A 23,274-nucleotide genomic window follows, 5' to 3' on the forward strand; every position below is an offset into this window, starting at 1 on the left:
ATGTAAGTTTTTGATGAACAATTTCGTTTTAGCAGTAGTACTCTTGGTGTTCTGAGGCAAATTTTTAGGTAATTTGGTTACAAGAGAAAAGATCCGTTTTCTGATGGTTTTTCGCAAAAATGGAAAATGTCTGCACATTGGGGGACACCTGCAGAGTTTGACGGAGTTGCAAGGTACAAGGTTTAATAGTGCCCTTTGTTTCTGTATTAGTGGAGGCGGGAGCGACCGAGCGAGTTTGAGCAGACTTTTTGGCCTTTTTCCGCTTTGTAGGGCGCTGATTAGGGCACTTATCGGTAAGAGGTTGTGAGGTGTCAACAATCGATGTTATTGTGGCTTCATTTTGGTCACTATTCAAGCCTGTATCAGGACACACAAATTCTACATTATCACCAATTGGGTGAATGATGTGATCAAATTGAGGCAGACAATGTGTGTCAATATTTGACGTTTGCGTAGCCACCTCAATGGCAGTCGGCAAAGACTCAATAGCCGAATGCTTGGCAGCAGAATTAAGTTGATTAGCGGATATTTTTTCTAGCAGCGACATTTGACATTGTAATTTTGCATCAAGGGAGTCATATAGTTTTGTTATTGCAGTTAGAGAAACATGGAGAGCATCAAAAGCAAATTGGGTAATTGCCTGGTTGTTTTGTGCAGACCATGCCAGATTGCTAATAGGAGAACATTGTTGGTCTTTACCAGCAAAATTAAATTGCTGTTTTTTACACATGCATTCTCTGGACGGATCTGGTTCCTGGCTAGTAACCGTTGACGTGATTACGATGGGACCTACATTGTCATGTGGGGGAATAGGTCTACGAGGCGTTGGGGCACAGAAAGAGATGTTAGAAATAGAGGAACAACAACTTGAGAACATGATAGGGGATTTTGACAGATTGTCAGATTTCAACTGCAGAGAAAAAGAGGAGTTAGACATGTTAAGATCAATGACGGCAACATGAGTAATGTGCGCAGACAAAGAGACAAGTTTACACTCAAGTTCTGCAGTTGGAGGTACATTTGCAAGAATGCTGTTATCCGTGATTGCATTAAGTCCATTTAAGTCTGTGTTAGTCAAACCATATGGTACAGCTGAGATACTTTTTGAGCTTATGGCCGGTTGGTGATCGACCGTTGTTATTGGTGCCTCCCTAGCATTGGAGGTAGCTTGTTGAGGTTGAATTCTCATTTCTTGCATTAGTCGCGCATGTTGAACGGGGCAGTGATGTTCCAGATGGTCATGTGCTATGGGAGGCACAAAGGGCTGAGCAGTGCTCTCCTTGCAAAATTTGCGGACTTCCGAGGAATTTGCTTTCCCAAGCGTTAAATTTACTCCCCTTTTGCCGCGGAGGGACTTCGGGGTGGAGGCAGATACGGTGGACTTCACTTTTATAGTCTTAGGCGTGTGCGCCTCTAGGCCAATTTGTAAAGTTTTTGGCATGCCAGTTTTTAAGGTATTCATCATAGATCGTGGAAAAGTAAAAAGGTGACACAAAGGCTAAATAAAAAAATAATTTCTTGAAAGGTTATCAGAGATTGGCGTGCTCTAATGGCAGAAGCAAGGGCAAAAATTCAGGCCTGCGGCGAAGCGGCAAAGCGGGACTTCAGGGGACTTGCTGGGTGCACGCGCGCAGGTGCGTGCGCAGTCTCCCTTAAGTAGGTCCGCCTCTGGAAAAATAGAGCAAAGCCTATACCAATAGAAACAAAGCTGATTTAGAAAGTTTAAAGCTTAAAAGCTTAAAGTGGCGTTGTTCGTGAATTATATTCACCTTCTGGAGGATGTAGTGACAGAATCCCTTGAGAAGACAATACGAAGAACAGCAGCAGCAGAGTCTCCCGCGGCAAAGCGGGACTTCAGGGGACTTGCTGGGTGCGCAATCCTGCTTTTAACCATGTTTCAGCAACAGGACCACCACCATCATTGACAATGCCCTTCACCCCATGTACAAAGGGCACACCCGTCAGCCAGATTTGCTTAAAGTAACTGCCAAAAGATCACAACTCCTGCGTAGTCCCATAAGGAACTATCATCCCCACCATTATCTACAACCCTAGCAGGGCTGATTGGGTTAACTCGCAGCACATCTTAACACCCACCAATGTGCCACTGACACACACCGCTATATCAAGATCATGCAGGAAAGGACATCAATAGCTTACTTGAAGGTGAACACCCCAAAGATGGGATTCATCTTCATAGGGAATGCCTCCTAGAAAGCACAAGTCCTTTCTTTGCTTACAGAAATGAATCCAAGCAGATTCCCACAACTGCTTATTTCCCCTGGGAAAGCCTTCAGATTTATATCTACAGCTACCTTCAATTCATATAACACAGAAAATCCAGTTCCTGCTGCTCTCCAAATCAAAATGTTGATCTCCACAACACAAACATTTTCCAAGCCTTATTTTGCCGTCCTTGCCTATTTCCCTGCCATCACTATGTTCCCTCTGAACGCAGTCCAACACGCTGCAGCCACCACATAACAGGCCTGAAAGAATTCAACCACGTTGCACCTTGCCTTTCTTTAAGGAGTTTCACTAGCTATGCAATCAAGGCTGCATTATCTGTAAAACAGCCTGCATCACTCACAATCCCATGACAACCACCACTACCCTGTCTTATGTGAGAGGCAACATCAGCATCTCTGGATGTTAGGCAAAGTTTCAATGCAGTACCATCTGGGAACACTACGAACAACTATGACTACAGGTAGAGGCAACCTAACCTTTGGTATAAGCTTGTACTACACAGTTTTGGTAGCGTGTTGAGCAGCCAAGCTCATCTCAAGAGGGGAAATGTGAGCTTTAGTAGAGTTACACAAAGTTTCACAATTACGGGTATTCAAATAAACTCTTGCACTGAAGGTTTCTTGCATAAACAATTAATAATGCATTTATCAGTCAGTTATAAAGCCTTCTTCAGAAGGTAGCAATAGAATAGTAACACACAAATATACTTCAATACTGTACACTCTGAGTTTCTGAATCAGACAAGACCCTTTTGGGATGGCCCACAGACACAACCTACAGCCACAGGCGACTTCAGTAACAAGGGTGCTGGGGACATTAATATCTTACTGTGGGCATTCAGAACACACTTAAACAGTTGGTAAAAGGCAAAGGTTATTAGAACACAAGAAATTACAAATATTCATAAGCAGGGCAAATACTTTCAGATAGCAATTAGAAGATTCATTCAATTCAATAGGCTAAGCCAAAGTCAATATGCAAAAGTCTTTGTATAGGATGCAGCACTTCAGGTAAGTAAATGGGCAAGTCTTTGCACACGTTCTTAGGAGTCTTTGATAAAAAGAAGAATCAAATGTAGGGCCACAAGCTGATAAGACTTGTGAGTTGCAGAAGTTACAAGCACTTCCACAGTACGAGTTGTTTTACAGTACCTTGGTAAAGAAGAAAAGGTGCAGCTGATGACTTCTGTTCCCGAGCAGCTCTGCAGATCTCACTGTTTCTGGGCCTCAGTGGTGTGGACAAGAGAGAGGACGCCGGGGGCACTCCTAGACTGCAGTGGCACTGTCAAAACTGGCAACTGGCAAACTTTACTTTCAGTGGCTGTTTTGCATTTCAGCTCCTTGCAGTACAGCAAATAGCAATAAGCGAAGTTCCTGGCTATCAAGGTGGACTTTCCTCACATCTGAGGCCCCACACTCGACTGAGGAGGGTCAGGCTTGGTCAGTCCTGCTTCGTGGGAGTCCGGAGGATCTTCCAAAAGCTTTACGCCAGCTTACAAGCAACGCTACGGTTTCCTGCAGCAACTCTGAGGAAATTCAACCAGTTCCGAGATGGGTGTCCAGGTGGCTTACTTGGGAGTTGATTGGTCCCACCAACTCAAAGGGAGAAGTCGTCCTTGCAGGGCTTCTCTGTCGATGCGAACTTGGCAAGTAGTCACTGCAGCAGGGCTTCACCGGGCAAACCAACGGTCCAGGAGTTGCAGCAGGCGTCCTCTTCAAGCTCTTCTTCGGTTCCTTCGTCCAGTGGTCGACTCTGCCTTCCAAGCCAAAAGACTTGCCTTTTATTCAGTTATCTCCCATTAATTCCAGCCTAGCTGTCACTCACCCAGTCGGGTGGCTGTCCTTGCCCGACAGTCAGCCAGCCAATCACCACAGAGTGCATTTGGGTCTCCTAGGAGACTAAGCACAGGGAGTTTCAGGCACCTCCCTCACTTCCTGCCTACCCCAGACACTCTGGAGCCAAAGGCGGGTTTCTCTGAGAAACCCTGCCAAAGAGAAAATGAACAAAGAGACCAAACCTGGTTTGGCGTGCAGAGAAACTCTCTAGAAGGACCTTCCTATAAAGACCTGGCAAAAAAAGAAGACCGGGCACCATTTTAGCAAAGATGGCTGGACGCCATTTTGAAAAAGATGGCTCCCGTGGTTAACGTTATCGGGTCCGCAAACGGTCACGCTAAATGCAAACCTAGGTAGTTCAAAATGAAGCCACTGCCACCAGCCAGTCAATTGAGGAAAGGGTAACATAAAACATGTTACATGAGCATTAATGGAAATATTCAAATCCGTTTGCGACAGAAAGAATATCCAAGACACAAGTACCACACACACACACACACCAGTTTTACCTGGGATTTCTTTTACAGCTGTTACTGAACTTACAATTTAGACGATGGGGGATGCCCATGTAGTTGAAAGGGACCTATGGACCAAGAGTAGAAGAGTCTCTACGGTGATTAACTTTTACCTATTCATGTGTTCCATACTCTTTTTTTTTCATTTTCTGGGAGATTACAAAGCAATCTACACCAACAAAAAAGGGTGGTGTTGCAGCAACCTTGAAGACTAGTTCAGTCAAAGAAATTCCAAACTGAGCATCAGCCCTGGAGCTTGTTGAGGTAATGTTTGCCTAAGACATGGGGATTTGATCAGGTACCCTTTTTGCAAATGGCTTCTATAGGAACATGCCTCTGGAAAAGCAATTGAAGCTGCTTTTCGTCTGACTGAAAAAGTTGGAATACTGTCCCGAAGTCAGGGCTCCTATTCAGTCCAAAGGTCAGGATGGGCTTTGCAGTCCAAGAAATCAAGCTGATTGGGGCATTTATTTATTTATTTTACTGTTCATGTATAACGCGCATAATACCACCAAGTGGTTTCTAAGCACAGGATCGGGATTCAAACCTGTGTTGTGCTACGTTGTCTTGCTTCCAAGACAAACGCGTTGCCCCCGAGCTATCCTTCCTCCCATGAGCTACCCGATGGTGATACAATGTGGGACCTCCAGAGCCTATTCATCCCTATGGCCATACCCTGACCTGAGTGATGTGACATCTAAGCTCATAGACCTACAGAGCCAAACTAAACGTATGCTTCATGCCAGCCACCTAGCCCCTACTGTTCATATAAAGGTACAAGAAAAGCCAGTTAGCCGTGGTTTGGCAATGCTTGTTAAGGTTGTCCCTTTGAAACCTTATGAGCAGGGGCGTAGCCAGAATTGTCTAACATGTGGGGCCTGAAGCTAATGAAGATGGGCCCACTGAACTGACATTAACATCTGTAAATGGCCACACAGCCCTGCTGTGTGGCCATTTACAGATTTTGCGTGGGCCTTGCCTTCTCCCTACCGTGTCTACGCCTCTGCTTATGTGGCAGATTGAGCAATGGCCACTTGGACCTGCGCTGGCTCATGGTAACAGTCCTGGTAGAGATGGTGTTCTGCGGGATTCCATTTGACAGCCAGAGATCCTGCGGCATGTGCAGAGGGTAGCCCCAGATATGAGAAAGACAGAAGAAAGGAAACCCTGTGCTTGCAGGTATCTATGAATCAGGTGGATTCCCAGCAACCTGCCAACCTGCCAATGTGACTGTACCAGAAAGGAGAAGCATATTAGATGGAACGTGTAGAGTGCTGCCATGTCACCATATCCTTTAATAGAGAAAGGGAGAAGGAGGGAAAGAAAGGGAAGGGGAGAGGCAAGGAGGAAGAGAAGAGACTGACCCCTATATCCCTTATCAGTTCCACACACCCTTAGACATCATTCCTCCATCACGACCTTCAAGAAGGCCCTTAAGACCTGCCTCTTTTATTAACCTCTGACCTTTATACCTACCACTTATCTGCCCTTTCTCTTCACTTGCTGATTACCCTGACCATTTCTTGTTTATTGTGCTTGTTCATCTTGTATGCGCCTTCACCCCTCCGGGCTCATGGCAGCGTGATATAAATTGATTAAAGTTAAAACAGGGGCAGTATAACCCCAGAACTGGAAGAAGTGGGACAGGCACTATCTTCCTCGCTGGATTACAAATAGCACGTTGTCGCTATATCCCTGTGAATATGGGAACAGAGGCAAAGAGGTGGTTGCATGCATTATCTCATTGACTGTAACCAGATCAAAGATCTAGCTGCATGCCATATCTCTGAGCCTGTGATATTGAGTCCGGGGACATCTTGATACTTAATTTAGAGAACCTGGGTGAAACCACTATCCCCACTGGCAGTGTTCTATTTAACCCATTCGAATACTGTGAGTTTAGATCCATTTAAGGGAGTAATTCCAAGTTATGTTTCAGATACACCCCTAGTCCCTGTAGGCATTTATTGCAACCTACCCTGGTGTGAACATGAAATGTTTTTGAGCCGTCCCTGTGCATGCAAAGTAGTCTGTTGGTCCGCCACAGCTCCCTTAGAACCAGGAAGTCGAGGGGAAGGCAGGAAACTATCCAGAAATTAATGTGATCTTTAAGTTCAGCTTGCCGGGATTTGAGACACTGTAGTTAAGACAGAGCATGTTCGAAGATCTGGTAAACCATGGTCACAGTAGAACTATAGGAGATTGTGCAGGATCACCTCATCTGCAGAGAACTGGGTTTGGGAGGAAGGTTGCAAGAACAAGATTACCCTCTGACAATCAGGCAAGAACTTAGGGAGGATTTGTGTGACAAACCATCCTTGTCCACGCTATGAAAAGGTTCCTCCAAACATAACACCTGCAGGTCCACTAACCCAGCAATTGAAAGTGACTGCCCCAAGAAGGCTGTGTTCCTGTGCTCCATGAAACCAGGTTTAATTCAACTGAAGCCACAGGCTCAAGGGCCCTGGGAACCAACAGAACTAGCACAATGTTGAGATCAAGGCATGAGGTACTTGAACAGAAAAAGATGGGGAGGTGCCATCTAAATGTGGCTTCACCGCATCTTTCAAGGGTGAAAACATGTCGGCTTAATTTGATCTAAGCTTTAGCAATAACCCCAATGGTACCCTTTCATACTTGTTTTCGCCAGCTCTGAGACAAATGACTACAAGTGATTTAGGATATTGCATTACATTTTCCAAAGACCAATAAGCTAAAATCTTCCATCTGTTTTTTTTTGGTAGCTGATAGTCATTCCTTGCCACCTACAAAACTAGAACGTTCCCCCTAAAAAGACCTAGGATGCCATAGTTCATTTTTCAGAAACCATGCAGTTAGAGCTGAAGAACTAAGCCCTTTGCTGGGTGAGGAGGTTGTTCCAGATCAGGAAACACAACTCTGGAGTCTGAGCAGGAGCTTTGAGAAGCAATAATGGTTCGGTCAATAAGAAGCCACTAGAACCAGACATAGTTTTGACTGCACCTGAATGTCTGCAATATCTCTGATATAGAAATAAGGGGAGGATCCAGGGTGGATCTGGCAGCCAGAACGATTGGCTGCACTGCATCCAACTTAAGCGCCCTTTGTTGCAGAGGATGTGCGAGCATGACAACATTTTCTAATAGTGGCATTGAGAGAATAGGTTAGTTTGGACAGTGGACTGAACTTGGTTTGGACTCTTACCGACAAATTCCTTGCTGCACTGCATCCAACTGAAGGGCCCTTTCTTGCAGGGAATGTGCGAGTGTTACGGAATGTTCAAGACTCCCACTGCGTGTGAAGCAACCAGGCAGAGGTTGCGGGAGGTAGCCTAATGTCAGAATGCAAGGCCAAACTGCAAAGATGAAACTTGATCCCTCCCTGTTTAACTATGTAAACCATTGCTCCAGCGTTTTTCATATGATGTTACCGTGTAGCACATGACAGAAGGCACAAAGGCCGGAAGGCTAGAAGATGACCTTCTGGTCCAGCACTCCGCCATCTGAAGAGGCGTGCAATATTTGGACCTGATCATAAAGGTGGTCTAAGACCTGCTTCTGGAAGCAGACCAGTGGATTTGAGTCAAGACATTCTTCTGGTGTTGACAGCAATAATAATTTCCATAGCTACAGACAGCGGTAGACTGGCCTATATGGAACTCTGGAGATTTTCCTTTAGTCCTCCTTGGCCGCTTTTGTATGGTAATCTCTTTTATTTCCAAATGCGTGATATGAAAAGACTTGGGCTTGCTGAAAACGTGTAATATGGGGCCACTTTGAAAATGATTTCCAGGGCCTCTTTTGGTTCCCAGTCCAACCCTGGCTGCAGATTCCGCTTGTGGTTCAGTGGCCCTCTGTATATCGAAGGCTACCTGTTTGGTTTCTTCTAAAATAGACTGGAAATGTTGCTTTCCGCCATGAAGCATGTTGTTAGCAGTATCTCCGCCTTGTCAAAGATTCAAGTTGTGTGAAGTCAGAATATTGGCATTAGTTCCCTGAGCTTTCAAAAATAGTGCATCACTAAACACACAGAGCAAACTAAGTTGGTCAGGCCTCAAACATTCCATACATTGTGTGTGCATGGCAGAGGTTGATTAGGAGGGAACACATGCAAGTGCAGTGTTACCAGAAATAAAACTTATATGGCATGTAGGAGTGAAGATCACAAAACACCAGGAGGAGGAAAAAAAAAACTACCAGCAATAAAGGATGTAGGCGCACAAGGTATGTGGCTGGCAAAGTGCGTCCAGTCCCACTGAATCAGAGAAATGGGCTGGTGGAATTAAGCCTGAGGTTGCAGTTGGGGGAGGTGTCTTGTATGGATGTTGCTGCCCATGAATACTGGCTTCCAATTTCAGTCATTCTTGTACGAACACACTATTCTCATGCCCTTTCGAAGACTGCATGCCATAATTACTAGGAAAAGAAGTGCACAGTAGGCATCTAAAAAGGCCTGGGCTAATCTCTGGGACTCTGTAGGTGGGAGAGGACATGCCTCAAAAAGTGGAATGCCTAAGGGTAACAAACAGTAAGACCTATACTATAATAACGCCTATTGGACAGAAATATTGTCAGAATCTCTTGGGCTCTAGGTTCGAAACAACACCAGTGATTGGTCCTGGGTGTTGCTAGCTGCCTTAAATAGGTGTGTCTATGTTTTGTTTCATTATGCTTTTTATAAAAGCTGGATCGAATTGTTCTCTGGGACACTGCTGAGCATTGAATGGAGATGGATGCAAGTCTGTAGTCTGGTTTATTCACATGGAGAGCATCGGGGGTTACCCCACTTGGGTTTCATTTCTAGCCCTTCAATACATGGTAATAAACTCTTTTTTCTTTTCTGTCCTGCAGATGAGTCTGAGCTGAGAATGGATCAGGTTGAACACATTCCACAGTCCATAGCGAGCCACGCTGGCAGCTACCGGTGGGAGGCGCAACAAGAGGAGCACGGCATAGACATGCTGAAGCCAGACCACCGGGACACCTTCTTCCTCAGTAAGTATGCACAAGACATCAAACACACTCCAAATATGACTGGTCTTGTAAAAGAGGGACTGCTGTGTACTCTAATAACATGTGAAATGATAGTTTGCAACCTAAACGCAATCTTTACAGGAAGCTCATAAATATTGGCTATAGGTCTTATAAGCTAGGGTGTCGGTGGCTGCAAGTTAATAATACCATTGAGGTTGCCCAATGGGTGCAAAAGACTGAAAGTGAGAAAAATATATTACCTGAATTGCGCCAACAGACTGGGATTGATCAAAAAAGTATGAATGACAAACAAGAGCATGCAGGTTTGTCAATTGTTATATTTATTGGTGATCCAATCAAAAGAGAACTTAAATCATATTGCAAAATAAGGCTTAATCCTAGACCCTAATGTTGAATTCACAGAAGGGAGGGATGGAGTAAGGCTCAAGGCAAAGTTTGAAGGTTTGGTTTCCCTTAGTAGTATTTGCACAGTAGGGGCATTATTTGGATCCTTGAGGTCCTTGTTGTTGGCTTTTGGCAGGTTTTTGCCTCTTAATTAGTAGTATTTTCCTTTGTATTGACTTCCTTTAGTGTTGTTTGCACCATGGGGGCTTTTTCTTTCTTTTAGATCCTTGAGGTCCTGGAAACACGTGTTTCTCCAATACTGTAGTATTGGTTCCTCAGGAGGGTTGTTCGTTTGGTAGAACTGTATGGATTGGGGAGAGAGAGGTCGGATAAAACGGAGTAAGATAGTGAGTAAGATAGTGAGTATTATTTAAGTTAATACTTTCTTAATAGACAAATCTTAACATGCTTTTGTTTGGAAAGTCAGGAGAAAAATAGAAGTGCTTAATTTGTTTGAAAAAAGGGGGGGCTGGATAGAGGCTGATCCATTATTAAGAGGAATGCTTGTGCGTTAGAAAGATGCTTAGTATTCATTAATAAAGATATTGTAGAGCAAATGTTGCCAGGTGGCAGTAACAATTCGGTACCAGTGAGTTAAGCAGATATTGCGGTGAAATGCTTTATCTAAAAGTTGGAGTATCAATGTGAATTTAATAGTGAGTGGAGTAAACATTTGGTGCCATGTGTACGTGCACCCATTGAGTCAGTGGCCCAAGCGTGGGTCACTCTTACCTATCCCGTAACGTCAAGATTTGTGTTACTTAGGGCACGGGTTGCTCTTTAGTCCTAGTCTCTTACGTATTGATTTAGGATGCAGGTATTGGCTCCTAGTAGTGAAAATAGAGCGTACGACAAGATTATATTGGAAAAGGGGTCAGGAAGATCAGAGGAGAGCAGCTTATTTCAACTCAAGAAGAGGATTGAGTGGTGGGTCAATGCCCTATCTGAGGGAGATGAGTAAGACATACAGAGAGTCTGCATTCTCCGAGTTGGAAGGCTGATGCCGAGAGCAGCATACTAGCGGTCAAAGAAGGAGAAATCCAGAGGAAAGCACTGTCCTCTGAGAAGGCAGGTCAAGCTCTAACTGCATTAGGTGCTGAGAAGCCAAGGAGAGTACTTGCCCCATGAGGTGCTGAATAGGTCAGGCAAAAACCTACCATCTGAGGTCCTTAGAAGTTGGATAGTGTTACTTCTATGGAAGAAACTAAGAAGGCAATAACCCCAGAATCATTCTTCGGCAACCATGAGGCAAAGATAAAGTGAATCCTATCATTACATAGTGAAGCCAGGAGACCAGCCAAAAAACACACACACATTTTTCAAACATAGCTCACTTAGAAACAGAGTGTGAATCCGGGAGGACAGCCACGATTCCACAAGACGTTCAAAACATAGTTCATGTAGACCCCAAGTGTGAAGACAGGAGGGCAGCCACAAATCCACAAGACAAGCAAAGCATAGCTCAGGTAGACAAGGAGTGTGAAACCAATCAGGAGAGCAACCCCATAGCTATCAGAAGCTCAAACAAAGGACTGGAAGACATCTAACATAGAACTGAGGGGAGAAGAGGAATAGTAGTATTAGAAAAGAAAAATACTGAAGAGCTGCCACAGATACTAAATGTAGAAAAGATGAGGTCAGTTACCACAAAGAAATACTTGATATTGACCTGTAAACTGATTAATAAAAGCACTACTACCTAGAAGATGAATGCATGCAATATACGTATGAAAATATACGGCACCATAGGCATCAAAGACCAACCTCGGGTACGGCCAAAATAGTCCTATACGAAAAAATGTCACACCCTTTTGTATCCTGATTAGAAACCAGACATGCGTTGAGAGAATGTTCAAGTAGGAGACTGAGCAGGAATTGAAAACATATCTGACAGTTTATCCATCCAGGAGACGGGCATATCAAGAGCTAAGAGAACATCTAGCCAGAAAACTTGTCTTTATTCAAACTCACAACTGAGAAGAACGTACACAAAGGATTCTGAGTTGAAAGTCCGGGCAGACTTGAATGGTATATTATAGGGTGGGGCCTCAGATTCCTGAGCAGGAAATAGAAATAGCTGATAGAATATGTATTAAAGTGACTGGCTGGGCATGACATAGAATCATGAAAGACAATCTACAATGAGTACAGTAGCTAATCATGAACTAAGGATGAAAAGAGGATGATTCCGGATGGCAGCAGCCATATAACCCATGCCACTGGAAGGAAGCCACCTGTCCTGTGATTCTGTGCTGTCAGAAGTCTAACATGCATCATGCTCCTCTGAAAGCAGCCATTTTGCCTGGGCATTTACATTTGCAGTTAGTTCTATTGTACCTCCACGATGTCCTCTTATGTCTTCCACCACCTCCTACAGCTTTCCTGTGTGTTGTGCATGACTGGGCGCCTCTCAGCACACCGAGTCCTGCCTTGGAAAACCTGTGCATGTTAGTATTTATGCAGGCATGCATGTATGTAACAATGCATGTATGTATACATGATAGGTTACTAATACAGTATTTAACATCACACACACCACTCATAGGCCTTTTCAAACCGGCATTGGAGAGCAAGAATGAGGGAGAAGGACAGTGTAAGGTTGTAGGGGAAGTCAGAAAGAAGACAATCCACACTATAAACCGTGTTGCCTCATAGCACCTTGGCCTTTAAATCAGATGTTACGTCTATGTGCTGTCTGGTTCTCAGGCCTGGGACATAATGTTGAATTTCTTTTGGAATATGGACCTAGCACCACCTGTCTGAATACATCCACTGGCTCCATGCCTGCCTGTTTTGCTCTCCCAAATATCGGTGCATGGATGTCAATATATCTTATTATTGTTTCCCCAACACAATGAATAGGAAGGCATTGTATTCTTGTAACGCAAGAACACATTAACTCGCAGTAATTATAAAACTGTCAGTTATATGGCCGTTTATTAGCTCAAATATTATAAAATAAAATGTAGAATTAGAAAAAAGTTACAACACCATTGGCATAGGTTTGCACCACTTCATCCCTGCCAAGAACTTCACTGGACAGCTTCTCAAACCAGGCTTGGCACAGAGAGACACCACAACAGGACTGGAACCGGATTCAATATGTCTACCGTCTCTCAGTTCAGCTGAAGCTGTGTGTCTCAATTTGCCTGCCTCGTCTGATGCCCCCCAATTTAACTTACACAACTACAGACTAGTACTTTTCCAGAAAGGTCACCTGCTGATAGCACTCCACAGAGACCCGGACAATGTACTCTGTGGAATACTGTGGTAAGTAAACACTCTCTGTTTCTCATGGGAGCCGTAAGAACTGCTTTCGGCTCCTTCGTAATTCACAACAAACCTTGACTGGCCTGGGCAACAACAAGACGTTTTTCCAGTGTTTCAGAAAATGCAGACGATCTTCAGAAATTAAGCTTTCACTGAGAATTGGAAGCAAACGTCCACTGCTGCAATCAGAACGCCAGTGCTCGAAGTGTACGAAAAGAAGTAGTGGAACTATGTTCCCTGCTGGCTTGCACCCACTTCCCACAAACCCCATTGCCATGACCCCTCCCACACACAATAAACCCCCCCAAACACGTACACCTGCTGTTTAAGGGAACGGTCAGTGCACTGCACTGAAAGTGAAGGTTTCAACTTCTTCCTACACTTTTATTTTAAAACGAAACCATTCCGGAACGGTTTCTTTTTAAAGTAAATGTATAGGAGCTGTAAAATGTAATTTAAAAAAGTAGAGGAGCACCGTTCCCGACCGCTCCCGCTCACTTCGACCACTGCAGAATGCATTTCACATAGACTCCATATTTGAGTCAAAGATATTACATTTTTTAAATGCATTACACTGCTGCATTTTGGGTCCATGTGTTAAAAACCCACAAAAATATTGCGATACAAAAATAATCACCATATTTTTGTGGCAATATTGAGGCATTGACCCTCCGAGGGGGACCCCCGCAACCCCTGCATTATTTTTAAATGTGCGGGGGAAACCCCCACAACCCCCACTCCCACAAATTATTATGGTGTTCCAGGCGACCATATATACTGCAATACTTTTGGTGGGGATAATATTACCTGATACCCGCACATTGATCCAGTTGTGGATGTTCAGTGCTTACCTGAAACTCGACCCCTCCAAGACTAAATTCCTACTGCTGACCAACACCACTGAACTCCCTGAAATCCAGACCTTGCTTCCTGCTATGAATGTTGAGGGCTTCACACCCCAGCTGGCCCTTTGCGCAAAGTCAGTTGGGTTGAACATCGACAGATACTGCTCCTTCAAGAATCACATAGCAAAACAGCTTGGTTGCAACTTTCTCTTGTGGAAAATCATTCCATAAAACAACTTCAGATCTGTCCAACAGTTGGTCCTCTCCCTCTTGGATGGTGGCAATGCCCTTTTGGAAGGCCTTCCGGCAACTACCCTGGCTCCTCTAAAATGTGTCCTGCATGCTGCAGCATGATTCATCAAAGGACTCTGCAAATTCAAATAGAGCACCCAACCCTCATCAAACCAGTGTCTCTTGCTGCAAGCCTGTATCATCTTCAAATTCTGCTGCATCATCTACAAGGTCGTAGAGCCCCCAAGCCACTTCACTGAGAAACTCGGCCTCTCTGGGGGCCATTGATCCACATGAAGTAAGTATTCCACAGAGTACTCCTCCAGTGCAGAAAGGAAAGAAGAAGCCAGGCTTCTTCTGTCTATGCCCCAAGGCTCTGGAACCTCCTTCCCGCCCTCTCCCTTTTACAATTCAGGAAGGAACTTAAGACCCTCCTCTTGAAGGAACGGCTCTTACCTGACACCAAAGTCCCCACACCCTCAGATCCCTACCCTATGTGAGTCGGAGTGATCAGCTTGCCGTGGTCTCTTCAGCTGGTTGGTTGTAGATCCCATTGCCCGACCTCCCCTTCCTCTGTTGCTAGCTCCCTTTTTCACTGCTTCCTTCAATGTGTTCTTTCCCTTATGATTGTAAAGCACACTGTTGCGCCAAAGCTAGGTTTGCGCTCAATAAATACCCCAATAATAATAAAAGTGTGTTTGCCAGGCTTGTTCTGCTGCTGGCAGTGTCATGCCCATTGTGTCCTGCCCATTGTAAAGCAGAATGATTCTCATAGGTATGTAAGTATATGGATTACATTTCTTCTTGCCGTGGAATAATACTGTTTATGGCTACAGTGCCACACTATAAACTTCCTTAAGTGTCTCAATTGTATAGCACCATCAGTATTATGGTGGGTTTAAACATTGCAAGGAAAGAAAACTACAAACCGTAATGTGAGAGTAGAATATGTCATTCCAGTGAAAAAGCCATACATTCCACAGTGCCTCCTAGCAGTCGTCCCTGGAAGTTCACCCCTTCTTTAGCACCACTCAGCAAAGCACTAACCGTATGCACATTAGGACAAAAGCTTGTATTTTTGCTCCATTTGGGATCATCGCCAGTGCCTTAGATAGCAGCGCTATTTTATACATAGCTTTATAAGCCCAATAGCTACAGCTCTTAAGGATGCAAACACCATGCAGACAAAAATGATTTAAAAGTCTTTAAAATGCAGCATTTGGGCCAATTATCCTGCGTTTCGTGGAGATTGCTTGCTATGCTCACTGACATAGTGCCTCTCTAAAATAATTGGCAAACAAACATTACATATCTGCACAATGGGGAAAAAAAAGAATTGACAAAGCCAATAGTGTTGGCTTTTGTGTACCACTGGGTAGGTATTTTCCATAATGGTATTACCTGGCTAGACAATGGTAACAGATGGAAAAGAGTGTGACAACCTGGGCATATAATAGCAATGCCTGGTCCTCAACATGCCCTCTTACGTCCAAAGCATCCCGCATGCATGAGTGTAACCATTTTTGAGTCAAGATTCCAGGCCTTGTAATGTGCGTCCACGTTGTCCTATTTTCAACTGCCGCGACGTGCGCAGTCGCCAGTCTGATGGTGCCACGTGCGGTGTCGCCAGTCTGATGGTGTGACGTGCGGTGTCGCCAGTCTGAGGGTGCGTTGCACACCGGCTTGCGCAGCGTACGTGATTGCATTTCTGCTGCAGTGAGCCCTGCATACTGACCTGTCCTCTGCTCTTCTTCTGTTTGCAGCTCCTCTGATTGACAAGTCGCGTGTTGACAATGTGTTGGTTCCCTGTGCATACACCCCCACCTACGTGGTCAAGGACTTCCCCATCGCTCGCTACCAAGGACTGCAGTTCGTAAGTCTTGCTTTGTGAGGGATTTTCATTCCCCCCTACCCCCAACCTCCAGCTCACTTGAGAGGGCGCCTGTCTAGGGGAAGTCCCCTCAAGATGGAATGGCTTAATCACAGGCAAGAAGCACTAGTGTCCAGGAGCAGGGCAAGCAATAAAAAGAGGCCAGTGACACCGTTTGTGTCTAGAATTCCAGGGAATGGAAACGATTCTATAATAAGGAAAATGAAGCATTGATGTTTACTGTCATTAACGTATGAATCATAGCTCGGAGACCAGCAGCAGGTGAGGCCATCTTGCCCCCCAGTCCGGCACCTTCCAAAAAACCCCAAAAAAAAAAACACTTAGGCCAAAAGAAAGCGAACGCGCTCCGAGCGCACCGCTTGCTTCTTCCTTGTTCCCCCGCTCCCTCCTTCCCGCCCACCAGGTCTGTGATTGGCCTCCAAGGCCACCGGCAACAGAAGGGAACTAGTCCCCCTGTACCCCAGCAACAGACGCACGGAGACCAGCAGCAGGTGAGGCCATCTTGCCCCTCAGCCCGGCACCTTCCAAAAAAATCAGATCTGCTTCTCTGTTTGGGGTCGAGCGACCCGTGCTGCAGGCGCTCACTGCCTTTGAACAACCCAGGGTCTCCCGCCTCCTGACCCGCCCAGCACAGCTCTCATTGGTCCTCCCAGCCTTATCACTGGTCCCCCCAAGGCAGCCCTTCTGCCCGTGCAGCCCTGCGGTTAAGGGCCCTAAGGCCAAGGGCGGCTCCGACAGAGGCGGATCCAAGAAGTGTCAGCCGATGTCTGCAGGGGAAGCAGTGGCCAGCCGTCAACCATCATCCACAAGGTCCAGTAAGGTAGGAGTGGCCTGGGTCAGGAGTAGAGCAACTACTCTGCCCCAGACTCCGAGCCACTTACCAAACCCAAAGTAAATAAATGATTGCATTTCATGATGTCTAGGTTGCACTGATAGGCCTCTCTCCCACTATACAGGTCTCTCAAATTTAGCAGGGGTTCTGTCTCCTAATTGCATTGTATGATGTTTAGGTTGCACTGATAGGCCTGTCCCCTACTATACACGTCTCTCAAATCTAGCAGGGGCTCCGTCCCCAAACTGCATTGTAGGATGTTTGGGTTGCACTGATAGGCCTCTCTCCCACTATGCAGGTCTTTCAGGTGTAGCAGGGGTTCTGTCTCCCAATTGCATTGTATGATGTCTAGGTTGCAATGATAGGCCTCTCTCCCACTATATAGGTCTCTCAAATCTAGCAGGGGTTCCTTCCCCAAACTGCATTGTATGATGTTTAGGTTTCATTGATGGGCCTCTCTCCCACTATACAGGTCTCAGCTGTAGCAGGGGTTCTATCTCCTAATTGCATTATATGATGGCCAGGTTGCACTGATAGGCCTCTCTCCCACTGCGCGGGTCTCAAGTCCACCAGGGGCTCCATCTCCAAACTGCACTGTGTGGTGCTTAGATTGCGCTGGTGGACGTCTCTCCCACTGTGCAGGTCTCTCAGACTTAGCAGGGGCCTTGTCCCCGAACGGCACTGTTTTATGCTTAGATTGCACTGATAGGACTCTCACCCAATATACAGATCTCTCAAATAATCTAACTGCGCTTAGTTCGGTACTCTACCAATCTCGGAAACCCACCACTACCTAACCCAACTAAATCCCATATCAGCAGACCGTTACCACCCTACCCCCCGCCCCCAACAGTGCACCCTTAGGAAACATACCCCACCCACCGACAGAAAACAACACTGAGCCAGAGAACACCCCAGCGTATCCAGGGAAGGAAAACCGAGCTCACTGCGACCGCACAACACAGCATAGAGGACCAACTACCATACCACGCCTGCACCTAGACTGGAAAATGACCCATACCGGAAAAGGACGCCGAGAAAGAGAACATGATCGTGGAACAAGAGACGCGAACACACAACACCGACAGAACCCACAAGAAACAACCCCATTGGAAGAAAACACGCCTAAAACAGCCACAACCGGAACAAAACCCACAAGAGAAAAATCCTTATACCTCACACCTTACCTCACAACAACCACGGTACACCGACACCTCAACACGGAAACCTTGAAACATGCAAAGAATTTCCTGATATACGTGGAAAAAAGACGGGGGCACTCAACAAGAGAGTGGGAGGGCTCCGACCCCATCACCCCTTACATTACAAGAACAGAGGGGCAACATCGATCTCCACTACATCCCGCACAATATGGCGAAGTACCAACAGCCAGCAACGCCACCTCCCACCCAACAATCGGACCCAATGAAGAAACCACCGCTGATCTTCATCCAAGTAGCATCACAGCAGAAACACCAAGACTAATCAGCCCCGTTATCAACTTACTAGACCGCTTCAATGAAGAAGCAGCTGTCGCCGTTCTTCATCCTAACAACATCAATGCGGAAACTCCACGAACAGACAATTACAAACTCGAACAACAGATAACCTCAAAACAAAATCTCACCCAGAGAATCCACTGTAATCTAATAAACGCAAGGTCAATGTCCAAACACTCAACGGAAATATACGACCTCCTGTCAGAAGGAGGCATAGACATCCTATTTGTAACCGAAACATGGCTAGACGACAACTACAAGATCACCATCAACAACTGCCTGCCTGAAGACTTCAAATGCATCCAAACAAACAGAAAATCTAAAAGAGGGGGGTGGGGGGACTAGCGATCATCCACAAGGAACAACTGGCCATCAAAATGGAAGATCCACAAAAAATCGATAAATGCGAATCCTTAATACTATGACTTTCAGTAAACCCCAAAACCAACCTGAAATTCATACTGATATACAGACCACCAACCTACGATGCGACTTTCGTAGACGCTTTCACAGAAGCAATCACTACCCTAGCCATCAAGTATAATCATCTGATCATCCTCTGAGATTTCAAAATCTGGTTCGACGAAGAAACCACAACTACACAAAAATCCTTAACTGCCCAACTAGCAGCCATGAACCTACAACTAGTCAAAGGAGCAACCCACTCAGCAGGGCACACACTTGACGCAATCTTCGCCAACAAGGATCTCATCACCACGACACCCCCAATTCAAATACTTTGGAGCGACCACCTCATTATTCCGTTCATAATCACAACGGCCACTCTGACAAAAAAGCAACAAGAAAAGCAACCCATCATGATGAAAAGAAATTGGAGAACCATAAAAAACTCCAACCTAACTGAGCTCCTAGAACTCATCAAACCAGAAGCATCAACCATGGAAGAAGCAGACATAGACAAAAAAGTTGCCCTACTTCATAACTGGATCGCAACAACCCTCGACGGCATCGCCAAAGAAAAGTCCTTCACCCCATCTCGCAAGAAAACTACAGCAAAATGGTTCACCCCACTACTCAACGCCATGAAAAGAAAAAACCAAAAACTAGAATCTGAATAGAGGAACAACAGCACCACTGCAAACAAATTGAAATTCCTACAACAGATCCGCGCATATAAAAAGGAAATACAAAAAGCGAAGCGGAAACATTACGACAACTGAATCTTCAGAGCACCAAACGCTCAAAAAGAACTATTCAAAATCATAAACGAAATAAAAAACCCACCGGCCTGCAACAACACACCAATCCCATCGACAAAACTTTGCGAGGACTACGGAGACCACTTCAAAAACATAATAACCTCCATCCAACACACCATACAAAACAGACCAAGCGTTCACAGCTCAAACCCCACCGACACAGACAAGGAACACGCAAACAAGCTACGAAACTTCCCAGAAATATCAGTTGAGGCTTTCGTCAAACTGATAAACCAAAGCAACAAATCGAGCTCTCCTGAAGACCCTTGCCCCCCGGACATATACAAAACAATTCTCAAACAAGGAACCCCCATGGAATACCACAGGAACCTCCTCAACCTCTCAATCTCAACAGGTAAAGTACCGCAGGCCTTCAAATCGGCTTACATCAAGCCGCTACTCAAAGACACAACAGGAAACGTAGAGGACATATCTAACTACAGACCCATCTCCAACATACCCTACATAGCCAAACTGCTAGAAACGTACCTCTACCAAATAACCCAAGAATTCATAGAAGAGCATTGCCTACTAGACCAGGCACAAGTTGGCTTCAGACCTATGAGAGGAACAGAATCGGCTCTCCTCTCAATATGGGACGACCTAAAAACAAACGCAGACTCAGACAACAGCACCGCCCTGATTCTCCTTGATCTGTCTGCAGCCTTCGACACTGTCAACCACGCCATCCTCATAAAGAGATTAGAAGGACTAGGGATAACAGACACTGCCCTACGATGGATCAAATCCTTCCTAACAAACAGAACAGAAACAATATGGATGAAACCTTGTAAATCCAAACCCAGAGTCTCCACGTGCGGAGTACCACAAGGATCATCCTTCTCCACGCTTCTATTCAACATCTACATGTACCTATTAATCAAACTCATCAAAAAACTCGGCCTCACATGCTACAACTATGCCGACGATACTCAAATAATCTTCAACATACAAGGCACCTGAGAAGAAAACACCACACTAGAGAATTGCCTTTGTGACATATTCAACTGGATGAACCTCAACCATCTCAAAATCAACCCAGGTAAAACAGAGATAATGATTGTTTCAAAAAAGGGAGGAGACACCAACTACATCCCCTGGCCAAGAGAGCTCGGCACAACACCGGAACCATCATCAACTGTAAAAAACCTAGGGGTCCTGATGGATAACCTCACTCTGGAGTCACAAGTTAACTCTGTAATCAAGAAATGTGTCTTCCTCCTGCGAGCAGAAAAAAGGATCCTACCGTTCCTGTCGTTCGCCAACAAAACACCATCGCTCTGATCATGTCCAGAGTAGACTATGCCAATAGTCTATACCTGGGCATGCCCGAACGACTTTTAAAAAAACTGCAACGCATACAAAATGCAGGAGCCAGACTCCTCCTCAAGCTACCCAGAAGAGAACACATCACACCAGCGCTAAAAAACTACACTGGCTACCACTGAAACAACAAATAAAGTTCAAGGCCATGTGCATCACGCACAGAGCAATACACAAACAAGGCGCAGAATTCCTAAGCGACAAACTACGCCTACACCAACTGACAAGAACACTAAGATCAAGCACCGACATACGCCTGGAACCAAAACCCTACAACAGAAAAAAACTTGGAGGATAGTCTTTCTCTCACCAGGCACCCAAAACCTGGAATGACCTGCCTAAGAATATACGGAATACAACAAACCACCTAGCATTCAGGAAACTCCTCAAATCATGGCTCTTCAAAGCGTAACTACAACAAAGACGCACTAGAATGCCCAGACATTAAAACAATGACGAAAATAACTCCAACCTCGACCACTCTCAAATTGGACAAACACTCAAACCAAAGAACCAACCACTCGACAGAGCATAAGACGACATGGAAAATAGCCACAAAGGAAGGCTGCAGAGACTGACCACATACCTAGACCCAGACGAAAGCCTCAAGTGACTCTGTACGTACCGGACGAACATATCCAGACCGGCAGACGCATCTAGGGAGACCCCGCGTCGCATCTGGATAGGATCGATTGAAGGATAACATGCCCGCGCCTAGAAAAACATGAATGCTAACATGTGCCACACCTACAGTTGTGAACACCAGCCTGCGTGGCGCTCAGATGGAGTTGTGAATGTTGGCATGCCCACACCTGGACGAGTCTCTAAACACTAGCCTGCGCCACATCTAGATAATAGTGTGAATGTTGGCATGACCACACCTGGATGGGGTCCTGGACATTGGCCTGCGCCGTGTCTAGATGGGAGTTTGGGGGCCTGCGGGTGCCGCACTCGGACGAAACTGTGAATGTTGGCATGGTAAAGGTCAGGTAACCCACTAACCAATATAAGCTCAAACTCTGCATACTTATCTCACTCAAAAAGCTCACACAACCATCTCTCGCACAACAAGCTGCACGCACTTCACAACACTGCAACACCACATAAGCCGGAACAGCAGCACACTCGGACTGACTCCGATCCGATACCCGCACCAAAGCTCAGCACCCGGTGTATACTGAGTTGAAGCTGCCAACAGAACACCACTCCACTATCCTACACCTTACTAACCCATCCCACCTTTATCGTTTACAGATCCGCCTGAGCGCCTGGGGACCAATTCCGTTGGTGACGGTGCGCGGTACAAATACCTTTAACATTTAGTTTCCCAGGTGCATGCAGGACTCTTCAAACCAGACCTGTTTTTTCCGCACTGCATGCTAGGAATTGTGGGCCCATCCTTGTAATGGGAAAAGATAAAACTACAAGTTCCAGCATGCAATTCGAAGCAAAAAACAGGACTGGCTCGAAGTGTCAATCATGGAACTGGGAAACTTGGCAGGTAGGATGAAAGGAGAGAAAGCTGACTCATAATCACACAGGTGGCTGACAGTGCCAGGAGGACAAATGGAAACAAAATAACAAAGCCCGGAGCACAGTTAAGTAACGTAACAGCCCACCATGCAAACTTCAAACAGAGGATAGCTTACTAGTGTGACGTCTGATGATCACTGTGGTAAGAGATCAGGCGTTTGTTATTAACAAAGTAATAATAAAATGAAGCCAATTGACATAGTACTTGCAGGGTATAAGGACAGGAGCACGGACCTGCTCTGCTACCTTAATGGGAGGGTTTGACAAGTAATCCCAGGCATGCAGCCAATTAATGGCACTTGCTGTAGGCAGTGGCCTCCTGCTAAAGAACACCAATGCACCGAAAAGCCCAATCAGAGAAGATAACCTAGCAAGTAAAGGATCTTTAAACCATCCCTGTAATTCAAGGTATAAACGAAACTTTAAACGATCAGGAATGGGGCATAGCCAGCAGGGCAGCAAGGGCAGCAATGTAGCAACTATGCCACAAAATGGGTTGGCATGATGCACACCAAGAGAGTGCACACACACAGCTGCTGTTTTTAATTGGCGGGGCACCATGGTGCTGCTGTATTTTGATTTATCCGCCTTTACAGGGTACTGTTAAAGAGTAGCTAATCATTTTATTTGTATTTCGTCGTAAATCATGAGTAGACCTATAAAACGAATCGCC

At 45.5% G+C, this 23,274-nt stretch overlaps 1 protein-coding gene across 2 annotated transcripts in view; it reads left to right on the top strand.

Moving 5' to 3' along the window:
• Positions 1-23,274, top strand: part of B4GALNT4 (beta-1,4-N-acetyl-galactosaminyltransferase 4) — an 834,734-nt gene that overhangs the window by 671,310 nt on the left and 140,150 nt on the right. For both annotated transcript variants that reach the window (XM_069623923.1, XM_069623924.1), the window contains 2 exons: positions 9,430-9,573; positions 16,067-16,176. In XM_069623923.1, the coding sequence (XP_069480024.1) occupies positions 9,430-9,573; positions 16,067-16,176 (254 nt within the window). The remainder of the gene's footprint in view (positions 1-9,429; positions 9,574-16,066; positions 16,177-23,274) is intronic.

The sequence above is a fragment of the Ambystoma mexicanum genome, chromosome 11 (genome assembly GCF_040938575.1).
Source record: "Ambystoma mexicanum isolate Mex_15411 chromosome 11, UKY_AmexF1_1, whole genome shotgun sequence".
NCBI lineage: Eukaryota > Metazoa > Chordata > Amphibia > Caudata > Ambystomatidae > Ambystoma > Ambystoma mexicanum.